This window comes from Oncorhynchus masou, chromosome 5 (genome assembly GCF_036934945.1).
Source record: "Oncorhynchus masou masou isolate Uvic2021 chromosome 5, UVic_Omas_1.1, whole genome shotgun sequence".
Classification (NCBI taxonomy): domain Eukaryota; kingdom Metazoa; phylum Chordata; class Actinopteri; order Salmoniformes; family Salmonidae; genus Oncorhynchus; species Oncorhynchus masou.
The window spans coordinates 64,697,230-64,722,631 of record NC_088216.1 but is presented as its reverse complement, the minus strand read 5'-3'; the positions used below and the strand labels follow the sequence as shown (position 1 = coordinate 64,722,631).

The window sequence follows — 25,402 nt, the reverse complement described above, 5'->3', positions numbered from 1 at the left end:
ACAAACTAATATTGTAATTATAGAACTCATGTGGATTTATATTAAGATCTAAGTGGAAACATCGTTGTCATCAACATTGTTGCATGTGCTGCATTGACCATGCAGACTGAACGCAAGTGTCTCGTGGTCAAGCAACAACAAATGCTCCTTGAGTGACAGGGGGCGGGGCTAGGTCTGTGTGGAAAGCGGCATGGAGATAGAGTGTGGAAAGGGATGACTCAAGTAGAGGAGTAAACTATAAAAATGGACATTACACACAGCGTATCACATTTAACAAACCAAACATTAAAATACCGTCATAGAAAGTAAAGTAAAAACCCAAACCGATTTGTGCATAAATACCGGTATATAGTTAAATATGGTATAGCGCCCAGCCCAACCTCCAGGATACATACACCTGATGTCACAGGAAGGCAAAAAATATCATCAACGACAACCACCCGAGCCACTACCTGTTCACCCCACTATCATCCAGAAGGCGAGGTCAGTACAGGTGCATCACAGCTGGGACAGAGAGATTGAAAAACCGCTTCTGTCTCAAGGCCATCAGATTGTTAAAACAGCCACCACTAGCACAGATAGGCAGCTGCCTACCTACAGACTTGATATCATTGGCCACTGAAATAAATGGAAAACTAGTCACTTTAATAATGTTTACATATCTCGCATTACTCATCTCATATGTATATACTGTATCCTTCACTATCTATTGCATCTCAGCCACTCTGTCACTACTCATCAATATATTTAAGACATATATTCTCATCCCATTCCTTTACTAGATTGTGTGTATTAGGTTTTGTTGTGGAATTGTTAGATACTGCTGCACTAACAGGTAATGTCTGATCTAGAAACATAAGCATTTCGCTACACTCGCAATAACATTTGCTGACCATATGTATGTGACCAATAACATGTGATTTGAACTGTTAACAAAGGCCATATTATTTTAACTACCCTATTTTGTTATACAAGCCCAATTCCACTGGGCCTTATAATTACATACATACCCACATATTACCCTCAGAGGCACTGGCACTAGGGCTGTGATGGTCATTACATTTTAGATGACGGTTACTGGTCAGCCAAATGACTGCAGTCCCCGAAGACTTGCTTGCTACAACACCTTGCTTGCTACAACAAAAGTTAATACGTTGTAAAGAGATCATCCAAACAGACTGCCTAGAAGGCCAGCATCCCGGAGTCGCCTCTTCACTGTTGACATTGAGACTGGTGTTTTGCGGGTACTATTTAATGAAGCTGCCAGTTGAGGTCTTGTGAGGTGTCTGTTTCTCAAACCAGACTCTCTAATGTACTTGTCTTCTTGCTCAGTTGTGCACCGGGGCCTCCCACTCTTTCTATTCTGTTAAGAGACAGTTTGCGCTGTTCTGTGAAGGGAGTAGTACACAGCATTGTAAGATATCTTCAGTTTCTTGGCAATTTCTCACATGGAATAGCCTTCATTTCTCAGAACAAGAATAGACTGACAAGTTTCAGAAGTAAGGTCTTTGTTTGTGGCCATTTTTCACCTGTAATCAAAACCACAAATGCTGATGCTCCAGATACTCAACGAGTCTGAAGAAGGCCAGTTTTATTGCTTCTTTTAGCAGGACAAAAGTTTTCAGCTGTGCTAACATAATTGCAAAAGGGTTTTCTAATGATCAATTAGCCTTTTAAAATGATCAACTTGGATTAGCTAACACAACCTGCCATTGGAACACAGGAGTGATGGTTGCTGATAATGGGTCTCTGTATGCCTACGTAGATATTCCATTAAAAATCAGCCATAATAGTCACAACATTAGTGTCTACACTATATTTCTGATACATTTTATGTCATTAAAAATATATATTTTTTGTGCTTTTCTTTCAAAAACAAGGACATTTCTAAGTGACCCCAAACTTTGAACGGTAGTGTTGCAGTTATGAGGGTTATTTTATTTTCATGATGGTCTTCAACCATAACCGTCAGTTACAAGGTTAATTGTAATTGTGCCAGCCCTAACTGGCACCACCCATTCAACCCTGCAAGTGCCAGCTACAGCCATGAGTTGCTGACCACACTAATTAGCAATTAGTCTGAGCTTCATTTAGTTTCTGCAGCGAGAGCGGAGGAAAATATGTCATCTATTAGAGTTACAAAGGACCAAGGGATCAGATGAGAGAAAATTAATGTCTGTACAATTATGCACAGCCAGGTAATCAGCTCATTGCTACATGTGGCCAATAGGGACTGGATAACAAGTGAGCTTTAGCAACCTAGGCTACAACTTCATTAGAAAACATGTCATGTTTTGATGCAGCAGACAGAACACAGTGAAAGTAGGTTAAGGAAACCCTGGTCTGCCCCAGACAATAACCTTTTTACATACATGTAAAACACTGATCTGTGAAGGGCACCTATCACAGCTCAGTAGAAACGGATGTAAACAAAAACCAACCCCTCTAAGTCACTCTGCTCCTTTGCCTCCTGCCAGGTCAGCCCAGACCTGTAACCTAACCCCTACGCCCATCTCAAGTACAGGTTCAGTTTTCCAGGCTCTGATATAGATCAGGTTCTGCAAGTCTAGTAGTTCATTACCAATCATTTTGGGGCAACTGCAACAGGCAACATCCGGCACTCTATCCCGATCCCTATTTTGCCTTTGAACGAACAGTAGCCAAGACCCTCCACTGACCAGTCCCATTTAGAGCCAGCAAAGGGGGAAAAGCCACCGTGTCCCTGTATCATCATGTAAAGCCACTTATGTGCGGAGTGTGTATGTAGGAGGGAGAGAGAGAGAACCATGCTGATAGAATAAGAGAAAGGAAAGGGAGTAGTTCAGTGTTAGAAAGTCAAATAGGATTTTTTTTGCTGACTTGACTGTTCTGCAGACAAATTAGATCACCTAAAAAGTGTTTCTGTGAGAACATATTCAGGACAAAATCTCAAATGACCTGAATCACCAGACTACACAGAATGCCCAGAGAAAAAGGAGTCACTTGCAAGAGTTAAAAATTCATTACACTTTACAATGACAAGAATCAGACAATTACTTTTGTTATAGAATTGATATGCTAAGTTATCTACTACAGCATCTTCTCCTCTACCTATCTAATAGCACAGTGACTAACCCTGAGGATCCCTTCCAGTCTGTAGTTGTAGCAGCCTGGAGCTATAGCCTACCTGAGGCTGAGTGCATTGGGTTGAGAGTGGAGGAACAGGAAGTGACTGGAGACGGCCAAGATGGTGCAGACACAAAACCACCCCTTCACTGTGCTCCTTTCCGCTGTCCCACCAGACCAGGTTCTCACTGCACTGAATAAACACAAGGTTCAAGACGCTGTCTGCTATGGCCTGGGACTGCCATCTCACTACAGTTACTACTGACAATGCATAGGAAGTTAGCTTATTCAGACCGCTTTAGCAGATCTTGGAGCAAGGTTCTTGAGAAAATGTATGCTTGACTGTAATTTTAAAGTCTCCTGTATTTAGTAAGAACCATCAGAGGTATTTAGAAATTATACCGAGGTATTTAGAAATGTTCAATACCTTCAATTTGTTTTGTTTTTTGGGGTGCCCTAAAGCTCATGCTATGCCACTGCGTTACAACTAAGTTAATACATTCTCTCAACACCAGGGCTACAGCTATGCATTTGGTTGGCTACCTTCATAGCAAAGTGGTTAGCTTGCAAGATCAAGCTTCTTGGTTACAGCAAAGACAAATCAATCCCCTCCTGGATAAAGATCCCTGCTTCCCGAATTAGTTTTATGAGCCCCCACCCCCCCAATAGGAAAGAAATATAATCAATTTCATAAAAATAAAATAATCTCAACCTACACACATTACCCAATCAATGACAAATAGAAAACAGGTTCAGCCATTCTTTTGGTTTAATCGTTAAAAAATAACAAAACAGACTCGAAATTGAGCTCATGTGCATCCTATTTCCAGTGATCATTCTTGAGATGTCTCTACAACTTAATTGGAGTCCACCTGTGGTTAATTCAATTTATTGGACATGATTTGGAAAAGGCACACACCTGTCTATATAAAAAGGTCACACAGTTGACAGTGCATGTCAGAGCCAAAACCAAGCCATGAGGTTGAAGGAATTGTTCATAGAGCTCCGAGACAGGATTGTGTCGAGGCATCTGGGAAAGGGTACCAACACATTTCTGCAGCATTGAAGGTCCAAGAAAGCAGTGACATTCATCATTCTTCAATGGAAGATGTTTGGAACCACCAAGACTCTTCCTAGAGCCGGCCGCCCGGCCAAACTGAGTAATCAGGGGAGAAGGGCCTTGGTCAGCGAGGTGACCAAAAACCTGATGGTTCCTCTGTGGAGAAGGGAGAACCTTCCAGAAGGACAACCATCTCTGAAGCACTCCACCAATCAGGCCTTTTCGGTAAAGTGGCCAGACGGAAGTCACTCCTCAGAAAGACACATGACAGCCCGCTTGGAGTTTGAAAAAAGGCACCTAAAGAGACTCAGACCATGAGAAACAAAATGATCTGGTCTGATGAAACCAAGATTGAACTCTTGAACTCCTGAATACATAGAGTAGCGTCACATCTGGAGGAAACCTAGCACCAACCCTACGGTGAAGCATGGTGGCAGCATCATGCTGTGGGGATGTTTTTCGGTGGCAGGGACTGGGAGATTAGTCAGAATCGAGGGAAAGATGAACGGAGCAAAGTACAGAGAGATCCTTGATGAAAACCTGCTCCAGAGCGCTCAGAACCTGACTGAGGCGAAGGTTCACCTTCCAACAGGACAACAACCAAGACAACGCAGGTGTGGCTTCGAGACAAGTCTCTGAATGTTCTTGAGTGGCCCAGCCAGAGCCCGGACTCAAACATCTCTGGAGAGACTTGTAAATAGCTGTACAGTGATGCTCCCCATCCAACCTGACAGAACTTGAGGGTCTACAGAGAAGAGCTCCCCAAATATAGGTGCGCCAAGCTTGTAGCGTCATATCCAAAGGCTGTAATCACTGCCAAAGGTGGTTCAAAATACTGACTAAAGGCCCTGAATACTTAAGTAAAATGTGATATTTCAGTGTTTATTTTTAATACATTCAAATAAATAAAAGTCAATATGGGGTATTGTGTATTGATGAGGGGAAAAATCTATTTAAATCAATTTTAGAATAAGGCTGTATCAAAATGTGGAGAAGGTCAAGGGGTCTGAATACTTTCCGAAGGCACTTTATACAGTTGAAGTCGGAGGTTTACATACACTTAGGTTGGCGTCAATAAAACTTGTTTTTCAAACACTCCACAAATTTCTTGTTAACAAACTATAGGTTTAAGTAATTTTTTACAACAATTGTTTACAGACAGATAATTTCACTATCACAATTCCAGTGGATCAGAAGTTTACATACACTAGGTTAACAGCATGGAAAATTTCAAAATGTCATGGCTTTAGAAGTTTCTGATAAATGATGTCAATTAGCCTGAGTCAATTGGAGGTGTACCTGTGGATGTATTTCAAGGCCTACCTTCAAAAATTGTAGACCTCCACAAGTCTGGTTCATCCTTGGGAGCAATTTCCAAACACCTGAAGGTACCAACAATAGTACGCAAGTATAAACACCATGGGACCTCGCAGCTGTCATACCGCTCAGGAAGGAGACGTGTTCTGTCTCCTAGAGATGAACGTACTTCGGTGCGAAAAGTGCAAATCAATCCCAGAACAGCAGCAAAGGACCTTGTGAAGAGATTCTGGAGGAAACAGGTACAAAAGTCTCTATATCCACAGTAAAAACAAGTCCTATATTGACATAACCTGAAAGGCCGCTCAGCAAGGAAGAAGCCACTGCTCCAAAACCGCCACTGGGAATGTGATGAAAGAAATAAAAGCTGAAAGAAATAATTCTATACTATTATAACATTTCACATTCTTAAAATAAAGTGTTGATCCTAACTGACCTAAGACAGGGAATTTTTACTAGGATTAGATGTCAGGAATTGTGAAAAACTGAGTTTAAATGTATTTGGCTAAGGTATACGTAAACTTCACACAGAGAATTATAACGCAACACGCAAAAATGTCAAAGATTGTACTGATTTACAATTCATAAGGAAATCCGTCAATTGGCAGTCCTTTAGGCTGTCGTAAATAAGAATTTGTTCTTAAATGATGTGCCTAGTTAAATGAAATAAATTCAGAAGTTTGGACACCTCATTCAAGGGTTTTTATTTTTACTATTTTCTACATTGTAGAAAAGACATCAAAAGTATGAAATAACACATATGGAATCATGTAGTACCAAAAAACCATTAAAGATTATTCAAAGTAGCCACCCACTTGGTGAACAGATGATCTCTGCATGTGTGGTTCCCACCATGAAGCATGGAGGTAGTTGTGTAATGCTGCTTTGCTGGTGACACTGTCAGTGATTTATTTAGAATTCAAGGCACACTTAACCAGCATGGCTACCACAGCATTCTGCAGCAATTAGCCATCCCATCTTGTTTGCGCTTAGTGGGACTATCATTTGTTTTTCAACAGGACAATGACCCAACACTCCTCCAGGCTGTGTAAGGGCTATTTGACCAAGGAGAGTGATGGACTGCTGCATCAGATGACCTGGCCTCCACAAGCACCTGACTGAAACCCAATTGAGATGGTTTGGGATGAGTTGGACCGTAGAGAGAAGAAAAAGCAGCCAACAAAGTGTTCAGCATTAGTGGGAATTCCTTCAAGACTTGGAAAAGCATTCCAGGTGAGGCTGGTTGAAAGAATGCAAAGAGTGTGCAAAGCCGTCATCAAGGCAAAGGGTGGCTACTTTGAAGAATCTAAAATATATTTAGATTTGTTTAACACTTAGTGTGTCTTCACTATTATTCTACAATGTAGAAAATAAATTAAAATAAAGAAAAACCCTTGAATTTGTAGGTGTCCAAATTTTAAATTATATATATATACACACACACATTACCAGTTTAAATATAACTTTTAAAATCTGACCCCTCCGCGGAAAAACAATCTGTTCCAGTTTCCATTGTGAGGTTTTTAGTCTTCCCCTTTAAAATTGCAATAGAAAGGGGCCCCTCAACATTGATTGACTGGGGTTAGAGGAATAAAAAGCCATGGATCTGGAGATGAAAAAGACGAGTATCAAGTTGATTTTGATTGGTCCAAAGCACAGAAACTCCTCCAAATGTTACCACCTTCTAACACAGAAATATGAAAGAGATACAACCAAGAGAGGCGCGGTCTAAACTTGCAACCATTACAACAAACAAATGTTCTTATTTAAGCAACAATTAAGTACAAGCATATTAAGGTTGCAATATTGTAAAGAACAATCTAATGAATAATTGTATGTGATTCATAATGACATAGGCTACAGAAAACAAGGTTTAGACATACATTTTGGAGCACCCTCTTGAATTTACCCATATTTAATTAGAGCATTGAGCAAACACCCTACACATTTTTGGGGCATTGAGTAATGGAAGTGAATGAGAGAAATTATATCCCCACATTACACATTAAAATAGCAAACTTGTAAACAATGTCACAATGTGTGGCATACGGATGCAGTGTCGAAAAATGTGTATAAAATATACTTTTTGGCCTATACTGCCATTGACGGTTTTAAATCATAGCAACATGTAAGCAAAGGTCTGTGTATGCTAGCTAATTTACATAAGGTTCTGAATACCTACGTAAATAAGGTGTTGTTTACAGTTAAAGTCAGAAGTTTACATTCACCTTAGCCAAATGCATTTAAACTCAGTTTCACATTTCCTGACATTTAATCCTAGTAACAATGACCTGTCACAGGTCAGTTAGGATCACCACTTTATTTTAAGGAAGTGAAATGTCAGAATAATAGAGAGAATTATTTATTTCAGCTTTTATTTATTTCATCGCATTCCAAGTGGGTTGCCTTTAAATTGTTTACCTTAGGTCAAACGTTTCAGGTAGCCTTCCAAACTTCCCAAAATAAGTTGGGTGAATTTTGGCCCATTCCTCCTGACAGAGCTGGTGTAACTGAGTAAGGTTTGTAGGCCTCCTTGCTCACACACGCTTTTTCAGTTCTGCCCACATGTTTCTACAGTGGATTGAGGTCAGGGCTTTGTGGTGGCCATTCCAATACCTTGACTTTGTTGTCCTGAAGCCATTCTGCCACAACTTTGGAAGTATGCTTGGGGTCATTTTCCATTTGGAAGACCCATTTGAGACCAAGCTTTAACTTCCTGACTGATGTCTTGAGATGTTGCTTCAATATATCCACAATTTTCCATCCACAACTTTCCTCCCTCATGATGCCATCTATTTTGTATAGTGCCCCAGTCCCTCCTGCAGCAAAGCACCCACACAACATGATGATGCCACCCCCGTGCTTCACGGTTGGGGTGGTGTTCTTCGGCTTGCAAGCATCCCCATTTTTCCTCCAAACATAACAATGGTCATTATGGCCAAACAGTTCTATTTTAGTTTCATCCGACCAGAGAACATTTGTCCAAAAAGTACAATCTTTGTCCCCATGTGCAGTTGCAAACCGTAGTCTGGCTTTTTTATGGAGGTTATGGAGCACTGGCTTCTTCCTTGCTGAGCGGCCTTTCAGGTTAAGTCGATAGAGGACTCGTTTTGCTGTGGATATGGATACTTTTGTAACTGTTTCCTCCAGCATCTTCACAAGGTCCTTTGCTGTTGTTCTGGGATTGATTTACACTTTTCACACCAAAGTACATTCATCTCTAGAAGACAGAACGTGTCTCCTTCCTGAGTGGTATGACGGCTGCGTGGTCCCATGGTGTTTATACTTGTGTACTATTGTTTGTACAGATGAACGTGGTACCTTCAAACATTTGGAAATTGCTCCCAAGGATGAACCAGACTTGGAGGTCTACAATTTTTGAAGGTAGGCCTTGAAATACAGCCACAGGTACACTTCCAATTGACTCAAATTATGTCAATTAGCCTATCAGAAGCTTCTAAAGCCATGACATCATTTTCGGGAATTTTCCAAGCTGTTTAAAGGCACAGTCAACTTAGTGTATGACCCACTGGAATTGTGATACAGTGACTTATAAGTGAAATAATCTGTCTAAACAATTATTGGAAAAATTGGTTGTGTCGTGCACACAGTAGATGTCCTAACCTACTTACCAAAACTATAGTTTGTTAACAAGAAATGTGCGGAGTGGTTGAAAAATGAGTTATGATTCCAATCGAAGTGTATGTAAACTTCCGACTTCATCTGTATATTTAATAAATTTGCAAAAATATCTAAAAAAGTATTTTCACTTTGTCATTACTGGGTATTGTGTGGTATTGAGGGGTAAAAAAAACAATTGAAACCATTTTAGAATAAGTCTAACGTAACAAAATGTAGAAAAAGTCAAGGGGTCTGAATCCTTTCCGAATGCACTGCAAATCTTTTGCCTTGCCCATTCACTTCTGAATTGCACACATACACAATCCATTTCTAAATTGTCTCATTACTTTAAAATCCTTCTTTAACACATCACCTCCCCTTCATCTACACTTATAAAAGCAGATTTAACAAGTGACATCAATAAGGGATCATAACTTTCATCTGGATTCACCTGGCCAGTCTCATATTTTGTTAACTCAGTATACACATCACATAAAGTTGTCTAGATAAAAGCACCATACACAGAATATAGAGCATACATAACAAACCACACTCACATTACATCAGTCTAGATTTGTATAAAGCTCTTTTGATGGTGGACATGCTAGCTAGCTGTTTTGTAGATATGTCCAACTTGTTAGAGAGCAATGCTCCAAAGAACTGCAGACTGCCTTGGAAGGCCATGGTTGTGCCAGCAGATGCAGGTCCCATTGGTCATAAGCTTTGGCTGCTGCTCTGGTGCACCCCCGGAGGATGGGTGAAGACTCCCACCTGAACTGGTCTGACATGTATTCAGCCAGTTTGTTTTCAAGGCGACACAGCACAATCACTAGGGTGTTATAATGGATCCTGTCCGTCGGTGGTTTGATTACAGATTTTTGCAGAAAAACCTTTGTCTTTATGTGTTCCCTCCGTGAATTCCCAGTCATGATACGAGCAGCCCTGTTGATGATACCCTGTAGCTGGTTAAAACCTGTCTTATTGCACTGATGTAGGGTGGGAAGCCATACCGTGGCACAGTTGTCCAGGTGAGTTATCATGGTGGTAGTAGATTGTCAGGAGGCTGCCCTTGGAGACAAAGTCTTTAGAGCGCCATGCCCAGAAAGCCATTTCCCTATGACCAGGCCAGCATGTTCATTCCAGTGTAGGTGTGGGTCCAACTTCTTCCCCAGGTACTTTAAGCAGTTTACTTGTTTGTACGTTTTTTGTCTGTCTGTTATTGTAATAGATTTGGCTGTGTCTCAGCTTTTGTGGGATGCCAAACAGCATTTCCTTGGTCTTATGAGGGTGTAGGGAGAGGTTGTTATCAGCAAACTAAGACGCTTCCCTGTTGATGTCGTTTGACACTGCCTCCTCACACTCCCTGGTGTATTTGCTGAGTAGTATAGGATTGTCTCATCTGCAATTATGTATGCAGCATTTCTCCAGCACTGATGGAAAGTCATTTATGTAAATGCAGAACAGCAGGGATCCAAACACATTCCCTTGTGGGACTCCATTCACCACAGGTACCTGGGCTAATTGCGTGCTCTGCAGTTTGTACTGACTTCTCCCCGTAAGTATGACGTGAATCACTTGATTGCAGTACTGTCAAAGCCTAGTTTCACAGGCTTCCTCTGGAGTGTGGTTTGGTGTAGTGTCAAAAGCTTCCTCCAGATCCAAGAAGAGCGCTGCTGTGACCTGGCTTTCACAAGCCGACTTGATGTCCTCCACAACCTTTTGCACTGCTGTAGATGTGTATCTTTCTAAAGCAGCGTTGATAGGCTGTAAATAGGCCGTTGAGTGAGAAATAGTTGGCCACCTGTGTCTGCACCAGCCTTTACAACACTTTGGAGACAGCACAAAGAACTGATACTGGACGGTAGTTGGCCACATCCGATCTATCCCGACTTGGTGTTATATAAGCCGTTTTCTATTGACATGGGATTTCCCCAGTTGAGATTAACAGGTTGAGGATATGAGTCAGCTGACTCTCTATCACTGTGGCAGAGTCCTTTAGAAGCCTGTAATGTTGTTAATGTTATTAAGCATGGATGAAGTTTTGATTAATGTCTACAATTTAACTGTTCTTATGGATTTTCTAATAGTCCTATCACAACTTGAAGAAATGCCGTTGCATTGATTTTGTTATTTTTAAGTCACTCAGATAGCATAAGACCATGGCATAAGCTATGGCAAAATGTGTAGAATTGCAGGAAATGTACTTTAAAACTGGAAAATGTTCTCTACCTCAAGGCTAAATGTGTAGAATTGCAGGAAATTTGCTTTCAAACAGCAACATTTTGTCCTTGCGGCCAAGGCTGGTAAGGAGGCTGCACCATCGAAGATGATAAGACTCACAGACTAGCACTCAGGAGACAATACTTCCATTATGACTGGACATGAGATCAAAACAATAATGTTTTAAATCATAAGAAGCCACTAGATCCTAACTTTAAATGGCCGGATCAAATGAATTAAGATTCAAAGTTGATATTCACAAAGTTCATACAAATCAAGCAAGGCACGTTGTTAGGAGATCCAATTTGGCAGAACAATTCCACTGGCTGGGATCAAAAGTGTTCACAGGGACAAGAGGTTTCTGAAGTGAGGAAAATGCTCTTGATCAATTTCTGTTTAAAAAAAATAGATACGCAGTGACTTGACATAGGCTTACTGAATGTCATTCATACAATCATGATACATGCATAACCCCAAATAAAATAGGAATATCGGTAAACCCATACTGGATCAAATGCATTACACTGTAACGTTACTACAGTTGCCAACGTAGCTACCAGCAAATATGTATGTGGCGTCACTACCGTGTCAATATGGGTATACCGGTGTGGCACCGGTTGCCATCTACTACCCGGTTTAACTACGGCCTAGCTAGCTAGCTAGCTAAATAACGACAGTTAGCATTCCTTTTATGGATACCGGGGAGAAGGCCCAACTTAGTTAGCTAGGTTACTACTGTACCCAGCTAGTTTACATTCACTCATACGAGGTAGCAATAATATAGTTTTAGGATGATTAACAAGTTACGTTTTGATTGCTACAAAATCTAGTCCACCCAAACCCTCTTACAAAATACTGCCTGACCCGAATAAAATAGTTCGCCAATATGTTAGCCGGATGTGCTAGTTATGAGTCTACAGCTGCTAATATGAATGTGGCTGACTAGTTAGCTAGCTACCGGTGAACTGAACAAAGCCGGTGAGGTGGCCTTATAGAGTTAGCTAGCTAACGTTACGCCAACTCGTGAAATTGTGTCTAGTTGGCCAGCTTTTCTGATCCCCACAAGCACAACAGTTAAAATGCATTGGCCAACAAAATAATTAATTATCTGCAGTTTAGCGAATTTGACTAGCTAGCCATTTAGCAGATTGTCAATAAATAACTATAGTAATATGTTAGCTAGCTAAATGTCTCCTCCCTATTCTTCAAAACATTAGTCATTGACCCGCACCCAACCGCTCACCAATACGTTACCTAAATGTTTCTCCCCCGAATACCTGACCAAGAGGTGGCAGGGATATTCTTGTCAATGAAGGATACTGAGGAGGCGGCAAGGTGTTCAGTTGAGGAGCGCCTGGGGCTCCCGACGGTAAAGACACCGAGGTCAGGGTAGCCCGCAGTTGGCTCGACGGAGACGGGCCAGTTCCAGGTCCACTTACTGCGACAGTGGCAGGTTTTGGGACTATTTTCGCCGGCAAACTCATTGCAAAAAAATAAACCAAGGAAAACAATACACTAATAAATACTGATACAAAATATATCTAGCTTTCATAAATATAGCAAGCGTTGAATATGATTGAAACAGGCCGCAAATCCTTTAGCCGACACTAGGGCTAGCTAGCTATTATAGCAACTCAGAATAGCTTTTTTTCATGGAAAGTCGCTGTTCGGGTCTGTGGTGCTATTCATGGGGACGGTGGGAGGTTTGCCTCCCTTGCCCGCCCGGGACCTCTGCAGATCCGTTTCAGTTCTTCCGAACACTATCACCGGCGTCTTTTCTCCTTCGATAATTTAACATTTGTTTTCAACAACTGATTTTTCTATAATCATTTTTTCCACGGAGATGGGAGACTTCGTCAACATGGCGTTCCGGCCGCTTCCAGTCCGGTAGGACAGATGATTCGGCTATTCTCGTCCAATTACGGGTATGTACGTCTTAACTACAGCTATCGAAAATGACGCTCATTTGTTGCATTCATGTGGCCAAGTACCTATACTGACTGGCACATAAGCCAACATTAATGTATATTGAGTACTGCATTATTTTTGTTCTAAATAACTACGCTTTATGATATTTTTTAAAGAATGAATGTTATTTATTATTTTAACTGTAGTGGCTGTCTTGAAGTCTTGAAGTAAACCATCTCCTGCTATATGTATGGGGCCATTCTCAAGAACCACTCACTCAATATATAAAAATGTAATCAGGATCAAGTACAGTCATCTGTACACATAATGATGGACCGATGGTGTATTTACTGCCAGAAGGCAGAAGTGAAGTTTGTATTAGATCGTACTGTACTCGGTACTATATTGTTTGTGTGCAGCGACATCTAGCGTTGATAACAACTATTAATTTACTTTAATTGTTTTGGAATACAACGGAGGCTCATCATTACGTTAAAGGTGTCGTTATGAAGCCTCAGATGGCCATCGAAATAGATGGGTCATACAAAAGAATGGTGACCACATGTCTATGAGATAAGAACAATTAGAGAAGTAACGTCACAGAGAAGTCATGTCATGTATGACCAGACACAGAACGGTAAAACTATTTTTGTTACGTGACTTGTTCAATGGTTAATATACTGAACAAAAATATCCACGCAACATGCAACACTTTAAAAGATTTTACGGAGTAACAGTTCATAGAAGGAAAACAGTCAATTGAAATAAATAAATTAGGCCCTAATTTAATTTATGGATTTGACATGACTGGGCAGGGGCACAGCCATGGGTGGGCACAGGCTCGTCCACTTAGGAACCAGGCCCACCCAACCAATCAGAATGAGTTTTTCCCCACCAAAGGGCTTTATTACAGACATAAATATCCCACCCCTCAGAAAATCCCACAGGTGAAGAAGCTGGATGTGGAGGTCCTGGGCTGGCATGGTTACACATGATCTGCGGTTGTTGGATGGACTGCCAAATTCTCTAAAATTACATTGGAGGCAGTTTATGGTAGAGAAATTAACATCCAATTCTCTGGCAACAGCTCTGCTGGACATTCCTGCAGTCAGCATGCTCCCTCAAAACTTGGCATCTGTGACAAAGCAGCTTATTTTAGAGTGGCCTTTCATTGTCCTCAGCACAAGGTGCACCTGTGTAAAGATCATGCAGTTTAATCACCATCTTGGGGCAGCAGCGTAGCCTAGTGGTTAGAGTGTTGGACTAGAAACCGAAAGGTTGCAAGATCGAATCCCCTAGCTGACAAGGTACAAATCTGCCGTTCTGCCCCTGAACAAGGCTGTTCCTCGGCCGTCATTGAAAATAAGAATTTGTTCTTAACTGACTGGCCTAGTTAAATAAAGGTAAAATAAAAAATGTAAATTGATATGCCTCACCCGTCAGGAGGATGGATTATCTTGAAAACGGAGAATTGCTAACTAACAGGGATGTAAACAAATTTGTCAACATTTGAGGGAAAAGCTTTTTGTGCATATGGAATATTTCTGGGATCTTTTAATTCAGCTTGTAAAAAAAAAATGGGACCAACACTTTACATGCTGTGTTTATATTTTTTTCAGTACTTGCATTGGTAAATAAAGGTTAAACAGTACCTCCCTGAGTTTCAGAATACTCTGAATGAATATTTGTTTAAATATGTCTCTTATATCAGGCATTTACCAATTATGTGAGGGTCACTTTCTAACAACACCACTACAGCATACACTGGAGACATTAACCCAAATCAGTGTTAGGTTTTGTTGATGCAGAAACAAGCTAGGCCTACACATTGGGCTTACTGACCGGATCAATCATGTGCAATAATAAAATATGGCTTTTACAATCCACTTATGACAGTAACTTGTATTATACTGTAGATGTGATTGACCGTTTCCTCTGGATTATATCGCAATCCAAATCCAGGAATTGCAACTCGTCATTTTCTTTTGCAGTCAAGGAACATATAGTAACTGAAGACACAACACAGAGGTGTATTGATATAACTGATACAAACAACAAATAAATACTATAATGCATATGACAACTTCATAAAATCTGATTGAGAGAAGTTCCCATTAGTGTTCTCCTTTTTACAAGCATTCCTTTGGTTTCCAGTGTTAAAATTGTCCCTCCATTAAGTGAACACGAAGGCACATTTTCAGAGTTCCATTGAGGAAAGAGAGGCTCATTTCTATAACAATTTTTCTTTATGAAGAGAGTTGGATATGGCTCAACTTCCAGCTTCAGTCCTCATTAAGGACACTGAGAAGTGTAGTGGGTAAGACAGCTGGATTTTCAGTGGTATTGAGACCAGTACTCTCCTTCCTTATAGACTTTACCACTGCATCTATTTTTGCTCCATGTCCCCAGTGTCCATTTTGCCACCTGCCAGACCTACCTATGTGTAGCTAGGCATCACCAAAGCTTACACTTGTGTTTAGGGTTCATGGGGGCATCTGCCCTGCAGCCAAAGTGCTTGGAGAACTCATGGGAATTGGAGATGGTGCCAATAACTCGAAATCTCGACGGACTGTGTGGATCTGTTATGATGCCCTCATGCGAGCTTTCCGGAGTTCGAACTGAGCACCATACCTACACATAGCAGGAAGCACAGACACACATTATTAAGGACTTTCGAGTGAATAATCCTTCATTTACATTATCAATGTAATAGGTCATTCAAATTAATACATAATGTTGAAGGCAGGAATGCTAGAGAATGCATTACTACATTTGCCACAGACATGGAGATACTGTAAGTGGCACAAACCTGGGCAAATCCAACAAAAAATAACTGATGATTTGTCATCCCCAGGGCGGGCAGAGTGGCCTCCTCTCCATTCTTTGAAATCCAGTTCACATAAGCCTTCAAAGCAGACAAGGATCATGTTACAGGCAGCATGCATTTGTTCTCTATGGCGAGAGGATGTTTGAAATAAAATAAAAAAATATCTTTCTTGCCCTCAAACGTTCCAAATACTGTATCTCACATTGATGATTCTGAAACGTCTGCACATTCACTGTATGTGTGCTTGTAAGTTGAATTGTCAAGTCTACTTTCCCTTTAGCCCACCCTAACACCTCCCCATCATACAAACCTTGTAGGCAGCCTTCAGGCCACCATTGTCAGCTATGTTCTCTCCCAAGGTATGTTTTCCATTGAGGGCTTCCTTGTTGATGCTGTAGTTACTGTACTGCTCCACCATACACTGGGTCTGCTTCTTAAAGGCCTCCACAGATGAGTTCTTCCACCAGGGGCGGAGGTTCCCATCCTTGTCGTACTCCCTCCCTTTAACATGAAGCAAAATATGCTTCAGAATGGGAGACCTAATTTGAAATCATAATGTGCCATGTTTGATTGCTGGGATGCTTACAACTTACAGTCTATAAATATATATATATTTTGTTTTTGGGGGGGGGGGGTGTAAAAGAGTGCAGACACAATCCCCCACTACCACAAATTATGCAGTAGAGAATTTGAGGGATCAGCTCATCCAGAGTGCAATGGCTGAACCTCACCCTGGGTGAACCTCCTTCGTGATCAAGGTGTCTCCCCTGCCAGGTACTGTAAGTGTACAGCCTAGCTATATTTCTAAAAAGAGAGTCTTAGTTTTAACCAAACTTCTATAGTCACATCATTTTATTCTGAGTCTCCCATATAAAGTAACAAGAGTTAACACACTACGACTTATATGAAAATACAAAGTCTTACCTTGGTCATCAAAAGCATGTGTCAACTCATGTCCCATAACTACACCAATCCCCCCAAAGTTCAGGGCCCTGGAAATGTATTCAACAGTTTAACAAAATCCTTTCAAGTAAATAAAAGCATGTTATAACAAAGCAATTACATTCTGAGCTATATGAAGACACTCAAGGAGACACCACACACACTGTATACAATTCACGCAAGTACAGCGCAAGTACAGTATTTTTGCCAGAGATGGGCCGGTATTAAGGGACTGAATAGGCTGAAGAGGGACCTACTTTGGCCATGAGCGGCTATAAAAAGGAGCTTGAAGGATTCCCGCAGGGAGCACCATCTCATTCTTGGTAGGATTATAGTATGCATTCACTGTAGGAGGGGTCATGCTCCACCTGTATATGCAAGACAAAATATATAAGACAGACATAGAACATAAATCTGAGATGAGGGTGGTAACCAGTCATTGACTCTCCCCTATCCCCTTAGCTAGGCTGTTGACTAGATCAGTGTGAAAGCATTAAAACCCTAAGCTGCTCTCTTACACTATGTAGTGAGAGAAAAAGATCAGTTCGGATGAGGGAAATTGGTTGCCAGGGAACATTTCTGGGTCCCAGTACTATTCTACAGTGTTAGCAGAATGGGAATTTGTAACCGTAAGAGAATTTGACCTCTTCTTTGGAGAGGCGAGCACTCACTGATCTCTGTTGGGGGTTTTCCTTAACTGGTCCGCAGTCACTCTGGCAGAGAAGTTGTAGTACTGCATGACATTTTGAAAATACAGGTCAGACACCACCTCAAACTGAGAGAGAGGGGAATCAGGTTAGAAGGCGAAAGAGGTTCACACACAAGCAATTCAAACAGGAGATACTGTAAGATTGGCAACCCTCCCCAGAACCAGGGTGTCTTAAAATAAGACAACATCAATGAGTTGGGTCTTTTAATCAACATATGAGACATGAACGTCATAATATAGAAGTATGCATATTCAATGTAATTACATATTTACCTACATCATTGAACACTTTGTCAAGCTCCTTGGGGTCCATTATGAATTTTGGATATCCAACCATGTTGTAAATGGCTTCAGCCTATAACAGAGCAGATGAGGTGAATTGAGACAGATGCTTACACCAGATGGCACTGCAGAGTTCTGTTTCACTAACTGATGATAAAGCAATAAGGACTATGTTTTCTGTGTCCTGTCTGGCAATCTCTTATGGAATACAATGGAAATCCTATCACTGCTACATACCTTATGTTAGTTATAAGGCAAGAAACGTTTCCAGAGTTGCTAATCTGTGTAATGACAAGTCCCTCACCCCAGCAGTGGAACACTTTCTACAAGTTACTCAAAGCAACCCATCTCTCCCACCTTCTCTCTGGCTGCCTTTTTTGTCCCCTGATCCATCCAGTCCACATACTTCAGGCTGTCCTCAAATGCCCATTTGATCTCAGAGACCATATCTTCTGCCTGATAGAAATATAGGGAAAAGGAAAGGCTTGTCAAAATCTCACCCAGGGGCAGTTCACAGTGTAGGTAGGTGTGTAGGCAATACCTTGAAACACTTACAATGGCCTTGCTGTCCTCAGCAAAAGTGGCTTTGACAAAGAGGGCCCCGAGAGCAAAGCCGAGGGCACTGTCTGTGTCGCTGACGCACAGCTTCCAGCGTGGGGTGCAGCTCTGAAACATCACACCAAGCACATGAGAACTATGACATCAAACCACCTACACACAAGATAGCACTGTCTCTCAGACTTAAACACGGCATGATACTAATGTAGTATCAACCCAGTCTAACTGTATTAGCTTTTAAAATGCTCCTCAAGCATGGAATAAGTAGTAAAGTATTGGTTTTTCTTTGGAAGTAAACAATATTTCCTAGGAATCCATAATCTTGCAGCTATGACTTGGAGGTAAAGCCAGGCCTTTATCAGAGTGTGGGGAGACAGCACATTCCCCTCTAAAAGTGCTGACTGTTGTTTTTGTGAGACTCTCCGAGATTGGCAATAGGACAACCCTCTCGCCCAACTTCCCCTCGATTACAGGGAATATTAGAATCAAACAGACTGCAGACAGAGGAAGGGGGAAAGGTCAACAGAGTGGAAACGGGTGAGTGAGAGAACAAGAGATATGAGTAGAGACAGGGAAAACAATGACAGTGAGTGATGGGTAGAAAGGGAGGGGTGCTCCCCAGGACGAGAATGCTCTTGGTATGTTCTGATAGTGTGACTCCAGAGCAACGCAAGGCAAACAGGATCTTTCTCAGATAAGGGTTTGGATAGCTGGAACACCCACAACACAGCAGATAGCTTTTAGCAGAAGTGCTATGTGTCTAATGATGACAGTGACTCAGCTAAAGTATTTCTTATCATCTCCTTGTTTAATTAAAGGGACACTTTGGGATTTTGGCAGAGACCCTTTATCTACTGCTCCAGAATCAGATTAACTCTTGGATTCCATTGTTATGTCTCTGCGTGCAGTTTGAAGTAAGTTGCTGACTAGTGCTAGCACAATTGCTAACTAGCGTTGCTTGTAGATAGACTTTGTTATTGCACCATGGGTAACACTAGTTGGCATTGACTCACAAAATTACCTCCAACTTCATTCATACTGGACGAAGAGACATACAATGGTAATCCACGAGTTCATCGGACTCTGGAGCATTAGATAAAGGGCCTCTGCCAAAATCACAAAGTGTCCCTTTAAGTTTGCCCCTAACGCCACTGACAAGTGCACATCTCATTAAGTTTTATCTATGCCAATTTCTGTTTACAGTTTACTTTATAGCCACTAATTGATTTATATCTGTGCTATAAGCAAGTATCGCTTTACTTCTTGACTGAGGCAGCAGGAAAATCTGGTCTCCCTCGAGTACCCTTATCTGTAGGTCTGTTGATAATTTCCCTGCCAGCGTACAGCCCTGACGGTTTCCCCATCTCTCTCTCACCTTCTTGGTTCCATACATGACTTCAAAGAAGCGCTGCTCAGCATCCTGGAACTTCTTGTCCAGGATGGACACCATCTTCCTCACCACCTTCATGATCATGTAGTTGTTCAGGACACTGCTCAGGTAGGAGTAGATTAATTCATTACACCATATTAACATTTCAGGAAAGGAAGCAAAAGGTTATATTCTAGTTTGCATAACGTTTTATAATATCCCTTTCCAATCGATATGAAATCACCTCAATGGTTACCTTAATTACAAAGCGTTGTCCATCAGCATTTAAATATGAATGAGTGGAAGGCAGGGCTCGGAAGTGATTCTAACCTCTTGTTAGTGCTTGCAATGAGGTCAGAGACCTTCTGGAGGTAGTCCTTGGCGTACACCACCACAGGCTCTGAGTCATTTAGAAGAACAGGAGCAAACACGTCTGTGAGGTAAGGCATCCAGTCCACCGCAGGAGCCAATGTCTACCGACACACAGAAACAATGATACTGTCAACATCTACTCGTGCACAGATTTGCATTTTATTTTTATAAATCAGCAGGTATGAACAGAAAGTAGGAAGAAAGACCTTGGAGAAGGCACTGTTAAACCAAAAATGCAATCTATGCAAAATACACTTGTTGATTGAGACAGCCAGTTGTGGAAAAAGTACCCAATTGTCATACTCAAGTAAAAGTAAACATACCTTAATAGAAAATGACTCAAGTAAAAGGTCACCCAGTAAAATACTACTAGAGTAAAAGTATGTAACAAGTACTTTTGGGTGTATGGGAAAATGTATGGAATAAAAAGTACATTATTTTACTTAGGAATGTAGTGAAGTAAAAGTTGTCAAAAATAAAACAGTAAAGTAAAAAAATAACTTTAAAGTACTACTTAAGTACTTTACACCACTGGAGACAGCTCAATCTGGAAGTCATCTACTGTATGTTTGTATCTGGTGATACTGCAGGTGAACATGGTGTTGATGTTTGGATCATCTGAAGTTGCAGAGAGATGCAAGTCATTCTGGGACTGACCGCCAGATCCTTTGCCTGGATCTTATGGTAAATTAGCTCCTCGTCCCTCCTCTCCTCCTGGGGTACGGTGATGTTGGCCAGGGTGGTCTCAAAGTCCACAATTTCCTGCATCAGCGATCTGGATGTCTCCTGTGGGCCCCCCAACAGGACCCCTAACTCCACCAGGAAGTCTAGGTATGCATTCAGATACTGCAAAGACAATATAGGCAGCACAGAGGGAGAGATGTTGGTTAAATTCAATTAAAAACACAATTCAGGACTAGGAAAATACTGACTATTACAAGCAGAGCATTATCCCTTGAGCTATACATTCTTTCTCTAGTATTTCTTCATTTTCTGTCCAAGTGGCATACTATAGGGTTTGTACTGTCCCTGTGGTTGTCTTTAATATTTTTTTACAAATATTTACACATGTTAACTTTGCTGAAAATAAATGCAGTTGACGGTGAGAGGACGTTTCTTTTTTTGCTGAGTTTATATTTAAGGACCCTTAAATAAATCCTCTAAAATATGAGATCAAAAAATGCACATGGATGTTTTCAGACCATCTGGAAACCATTGTTTTCTACAGGCAACTGCCAAAACATATAATCTCAAAAAAAATAACTTCTCTATCTATGCTCTAGAAATTAACAGTGAAAAATAGATAGATGGAGCTTCTATAGAGGAGAGAAGGGCTGCTCCTCGAGAGGTAGTGTCACAGACGAGGTCAGTCAGTCATTGTCCCAATTTATACAACGGGTAGGTCTAATGCTGATTGGTTAAAACCGCATTCCAGCCTGTGTCTATTCCACAAGTTACCACCTAAATCTATGACGTAGAAATGCCCAGGGGTGCAACTTTCGCTGTAGAAGTGGGGGGACATACTGTGTATATACAGTTGAAGTCAGAAGTTTACATACACTTCGGTTGGAGTCATTAAAACTTGTTTTTCAACCACTCCACACATTTCTTGTTAACAAACTATAGTCGGTTAGGACATCTTTGTGCATAACACAAGTCATTTTTACAACAATTGTTTACAGACAGATTATTTCACTGTATCACAATTCCAGTGGGCCAGAAGTTTACATACACTAAGTTGACTGTGCCTTTAAACAGCTTGGAAAATGCCAGAAAATGATGTCATGGCTTTAGAAGCTTCTGTTAGGCAAATTGATATCATTTTAGTCAATTGGAGGTGTAACTGTGGATGTATTTCAAGGCCTACCTTCAAACTCAGTGCCTCTTTGCTTGACATCATGGGAAAATCAAAAGAAATCAGCCAAGACCTCAGAAAAAAATGGTAGACCTCCACAAGTCTGATTCATCCCTGAGAGCAATTTCCAAATGCCTGAAGGTACCACGTTGGCATGGAAGTATAAACACCATGGGACAACGCAGCCGTCATACCGCTCAGGAAGGAGACAGAATGCGTCCGCTCAGCAAGGAAGAAGCCACTGCTCCAAAACCGCCAGAAGAAAGCCAGACTATGGTTTGCAACTGCACATGGGGACAAAGATCATACTTTTTGGAGAAATGTCCTCTGGTCTGATGAAACAAAAAGAGAACTGTTTGGCCATAATGACCATCGTTATGTTTGGAGGGACTGGTGCACCTCAGAAAATAGATGGCATCATGTGGGAGGAAAATTATGTGGATATATTGAAGCAACATCTCTAGACATCAGTTAGGAAGTTAAAGCTTGGTCGCAAATGGGTATTCAAAATGGACAATGACCCCAAGCATACTTCCGAAGTTGTGGCAAAATGGCGTAGGGACAACAAAGTCAAGGTATTGGAGTGGCCATCACAAAGCCCTAACCTCAATACCATAGAAAGATTTGTGGGCAGAACTGAAAAAGCGTGTGTAAGCAAGGAGGCCTACAAACCTGACTCAGTTACACCAGCTCTGTCAGAAGGAATGGGCCGAAATTCGCCCAACTTATTGTGGGAAGCTTGTTGAAGGCTACCCGAAACGTTTGACCCAAGTTAAACAATTTAAAGGCAATGCTACTAAATACTAATTGAGTGCATGTAAACTTCTGACCCACTGGGAATGTGATGAAAGAAATAAAAGCTGAAATAAATCACTCTTCTATTTTCCTGACATTTCACATTCTTAAAATAAAGTGATCCTAACTGACCTAAGACAGGGAATATTTAGGATTAAATATCAGGAATTGTGAAAAACTGAGTTTAAATGTATTTGGCTAAGGTGTATGTAAACTTCCAACTTCAACTGCAGATATTCCATTCAAAATCTGCTGTTTCCAGATACAATAGTCATTTACAACATTAACAATGTCTACACTGTATTTCTGATCAATTTGATGTTGTTTTAAAATTGACATTTTTTTTGCTTTTCTTTCAAAACAAGTACATTTCTATGTGACCTCAAACCTTTGAATGGTAGTGTACATTTTAGAATATTCGCCTGCAAATCTGTCGCCACTGGATGGAAACCTAGCTACTGAAACAAATATCTAGCAAGATACATTTCTCAGTAGTTCTGTGCCAATTTATGAAATTAATTTCCTAATTTAATCTGGCCTTTGTGTCAAGGCACTGATCTATTTTAAGTCCTCCCTTACCCAGTCATTCATCATGCTACAATTTAAGCCCATTCAACCAGTTAAACCCCTTGAGCCATAGTGCAGCCACCTGTCAGTACCTTTGCATTGGCAGTTTTGTTGAGGTAATAATCCCGAGAGGGTAGCCCCAGCCCAGATTGATCCACCTGTACAGTAGGTAAGAGTAACAGTGCATGACTACCAGCTCACACCCCATTGAAACATTTCAGTGCTCTGAGCAAAGTGAGCCTGGGTCTCCACTGTAGCTTTGACAGTGTAGTATTGCAGGGTCTACAGTATACTGCAGCTTCGATTAACCATACAATTTCTAACATCCCCTTCACAAGAAAGAGCAGGTAAATGTGCATGTAAATCCTCTCTGAATAGATCTGGGGATAAGTTTGTTTGATGAATGTTCTACCAAATGTAAAGAGGAATGTGAATCAACTGCTAAATAAGTGAGGAGCCACTGTCTGGGCCTGGAGCCACTGGCTATCCTCTCACCTGAATAATATTGTGGTTGGAACACTTGGAGTCTGTACTGACAAACACAGTGAAGAAGGGGGAGCAATGGTAGTTGGCTGACACTGTGCGTAGAACCTCCTGGAAATTGTTCTTGTCCCAGGAGCCAGTTAGGGCCCATCCTCCTGTCTGTAAAATAAAATGTATGATCTCCTTCAGAGATTGGCTCACTTAAAACCTGAGAGTTCCTTAATATCAGGGCAATGGATACATCAAGGATCAATTTTAAAAATAAAAAACACTAAAAAAATTAACTATTTACCTTAACTATGGCAAAGAATACGTTAGCACATCAAAATGTGACATTATAGCTACATTGGGCCATGTCAGACGACTGGATGAGGATGCTTCGAGGAGTGAACTCACCTGATTGATAAGCTCCTGTAGAGGCTGAGCTCCTAACTCCTCGATCTTAGTCTCATTCATACATGCCTTGTAATACATCTGGGCATTCTCCTCAGCCTTGCTCAGCCCCTTCATGGTGGTGTTCTCTGCCATATACAACATTTTACAGTTAGGTTTTATCCAAACTTATCTTACAATGAAAGGATAACTGTTAAAGGCTTTCGTTTTTCCATTTATGTTTTGAGGTTGGACTTTAGACCGTAGAGCTCGTTATCACATAGGGCACACCGATTGGCGTCACCTTGTTATAGTCAGTATATGTTACACCTGTGCTGGTTGCCATCTCGTTAGTGGGAAGGTGTTTCACCTGTGCAGGCCCCAGTGCTATTTCAGAGTGGCTGGCCCAGTGCTTCATTTGTCTAGAGAGATGTGGATGGTTAACAGCTTAAGTTGGAGCACCCTATTTTGATTTCTAGCCAATCCTATATCGGCACTTCCCTGTTCGTTTTGCGCCACTGTTTGCTTTCGGTCTTTAAGTTTAGTATGTTTATTAGCCTCTTCTTGGGCAAATGCAGTGGGCACTCATGGTGAGTGAATTTTAGGTTCCAGCTGTTGTTACTAGTCAACTTTCAGTAGACACCCTCGTAAGTGTCTTTCAGAACCCCACCGGTTTTGTTTTGTTTTGGTTAGTGACTCTTTGTTAGTTCACCCTTCTGTTTGAGCAAAATGTTTGGTTTTCTTGCTGGGAAACGTAACTATAACACACATGTAGAAAGAACAGTGAGGCAATAAGGACTAAACTCACCAGAAGCGGGTGAGTGGCGCAAGTGGAAAGGATGGGACAGGCAGAACAGTGACCATACTAGCAGGATAGTTCATATCTCCAGTCATCTTTGCTTGTCGTGAAGTTGTTTCCATAAGTGGATAAATTGGTGTAATTTAGCATGTATGGTAAAACCTTAAGCAATCTTGTCCCATTCAAATTAGCTAGAAAAAGGTGAATGACAATTTGTTTTGTGTGACTACAGTGCCAACAG

General features: G+C 41.1%; 2 protein-coding genes, 1 long non-coding RNA gene and 1 pseudogene across 19 annotated transcripts in view; 1 reads left to right on the top strand and 3 right to left on the bottom strand.

Moving 5' to 3' along the window:
* The window catches only part of LOC135540089 (eukaryotic translation initiation factor 4 gamma 3-like), a 75,933-nt gene extending 62,726 nt beyond the window's left edge, over nucleotides 1–13,207 (bottom strand). For all 15 annotated transcript variants that reach the window (XM_064966431.1, XM_064966433.1, XM_064966436.1 and 12 more), the window contains exon 1: nucleotides 12,644–13,207. In XM_064966431.1, the coding sequence (XP_064822503.1) occupies nucleotides 12,644–12,807 (164 nt within the window). In that variant the 5' untranslated portion in view covers nucleotides 12,808–13,207. The remainder of the gene's footprint in view (nucleotides 1–12,643) is intronic.
* LOC135540093 (uncharacterized) lies at nucleotides 13,170–20,954 on the top strand. The gene is made up of 3 exons (XR_010455703.1): nucleotides 13,170–13,248; nucleotides 19,953–20,047; nucleotides 20,881–20,954. It is a non-coding gene; the product is annotated as an uncharacterized LOC135540093 (long non-coding RNA).
* Nucleotides 14,771–25,402, bottom strand: part of LOC135540091 (endothelin-converting enzyme 1-like) — a 47,999-nt gene continuing 37,367 nt past the window's right edge. For 2 of the 3 annotated variants that reach the window (XM_064966448.1, XM_064966447.1), the window contains 14 exons: nucleotides 24,387–24,511; nucleotides 24,003–24,149; nucleotides 23,600–23,665; nucleotides 20,948–21,136; nucleotides 20,249–20,391; nucleotides 19,925–20,039; nucleotides 18,349–18,657; nucleotides 17,987–18,064; nucleotides 17,672–17,775; nucleotides 17,258–17,368; nucleotides 16,983–17,050; nucleotides 16,369–16,559; nucleotides 16,041–16,136; nucleotides 14,771–15,862 (listed from right to left, as the gene is read on the bottom strand). In XM_064966448.1, the coding sequence (XP_064822520.1) occupies nucleotides 15,686–15,862; nucleotides 16,041–16,136; nucleotides 16,369–16,559; nucleotides 16,983–17,050; nucleotides 17,258–17,368; nucleotides 17,672–17,775; nucleotides 17,987–18,064; nucleotides 18,349–18,657; nucleotides 19,925–20,039; nucleotides 20,249–20,391; nucleotides 20,948–21,136; nucleotides 23,600–23,665; nucleotides 24,003–24,149; nucleotides 24,387–24,511 (1,919 nt within the window). In that variant the 3' untranslated portion in view covers nucleotides 14,771–15,685. The remainder of the gene's footprint in view (nucleotides 15,863–16,040; nucleotides 16,137–16,368; nucleotides 16,560–16,982; nucleotides 17,051–17,257; nucleotides 17,369–17,671; nucleotides 17,776–17,986; nucleotides 18,065–18,348; nucleotides 18,658–19,924; nucleotides 20,040–20,248; nucleotides 20,392–20,947; nucleotides 21,137–23,599; nucleotides 23,666–24,002; nucleotides 24,150–24,386; nucleotides 24,512–25,402) is intronic. The other variant, XM_064966449.1, reaches the window with a different exon arrangement.
* On the bottom strand, nucleotides 16,694–16,841 carry LOC135540573 (U1 spliceosomal RNA; annotated as a pseudogene).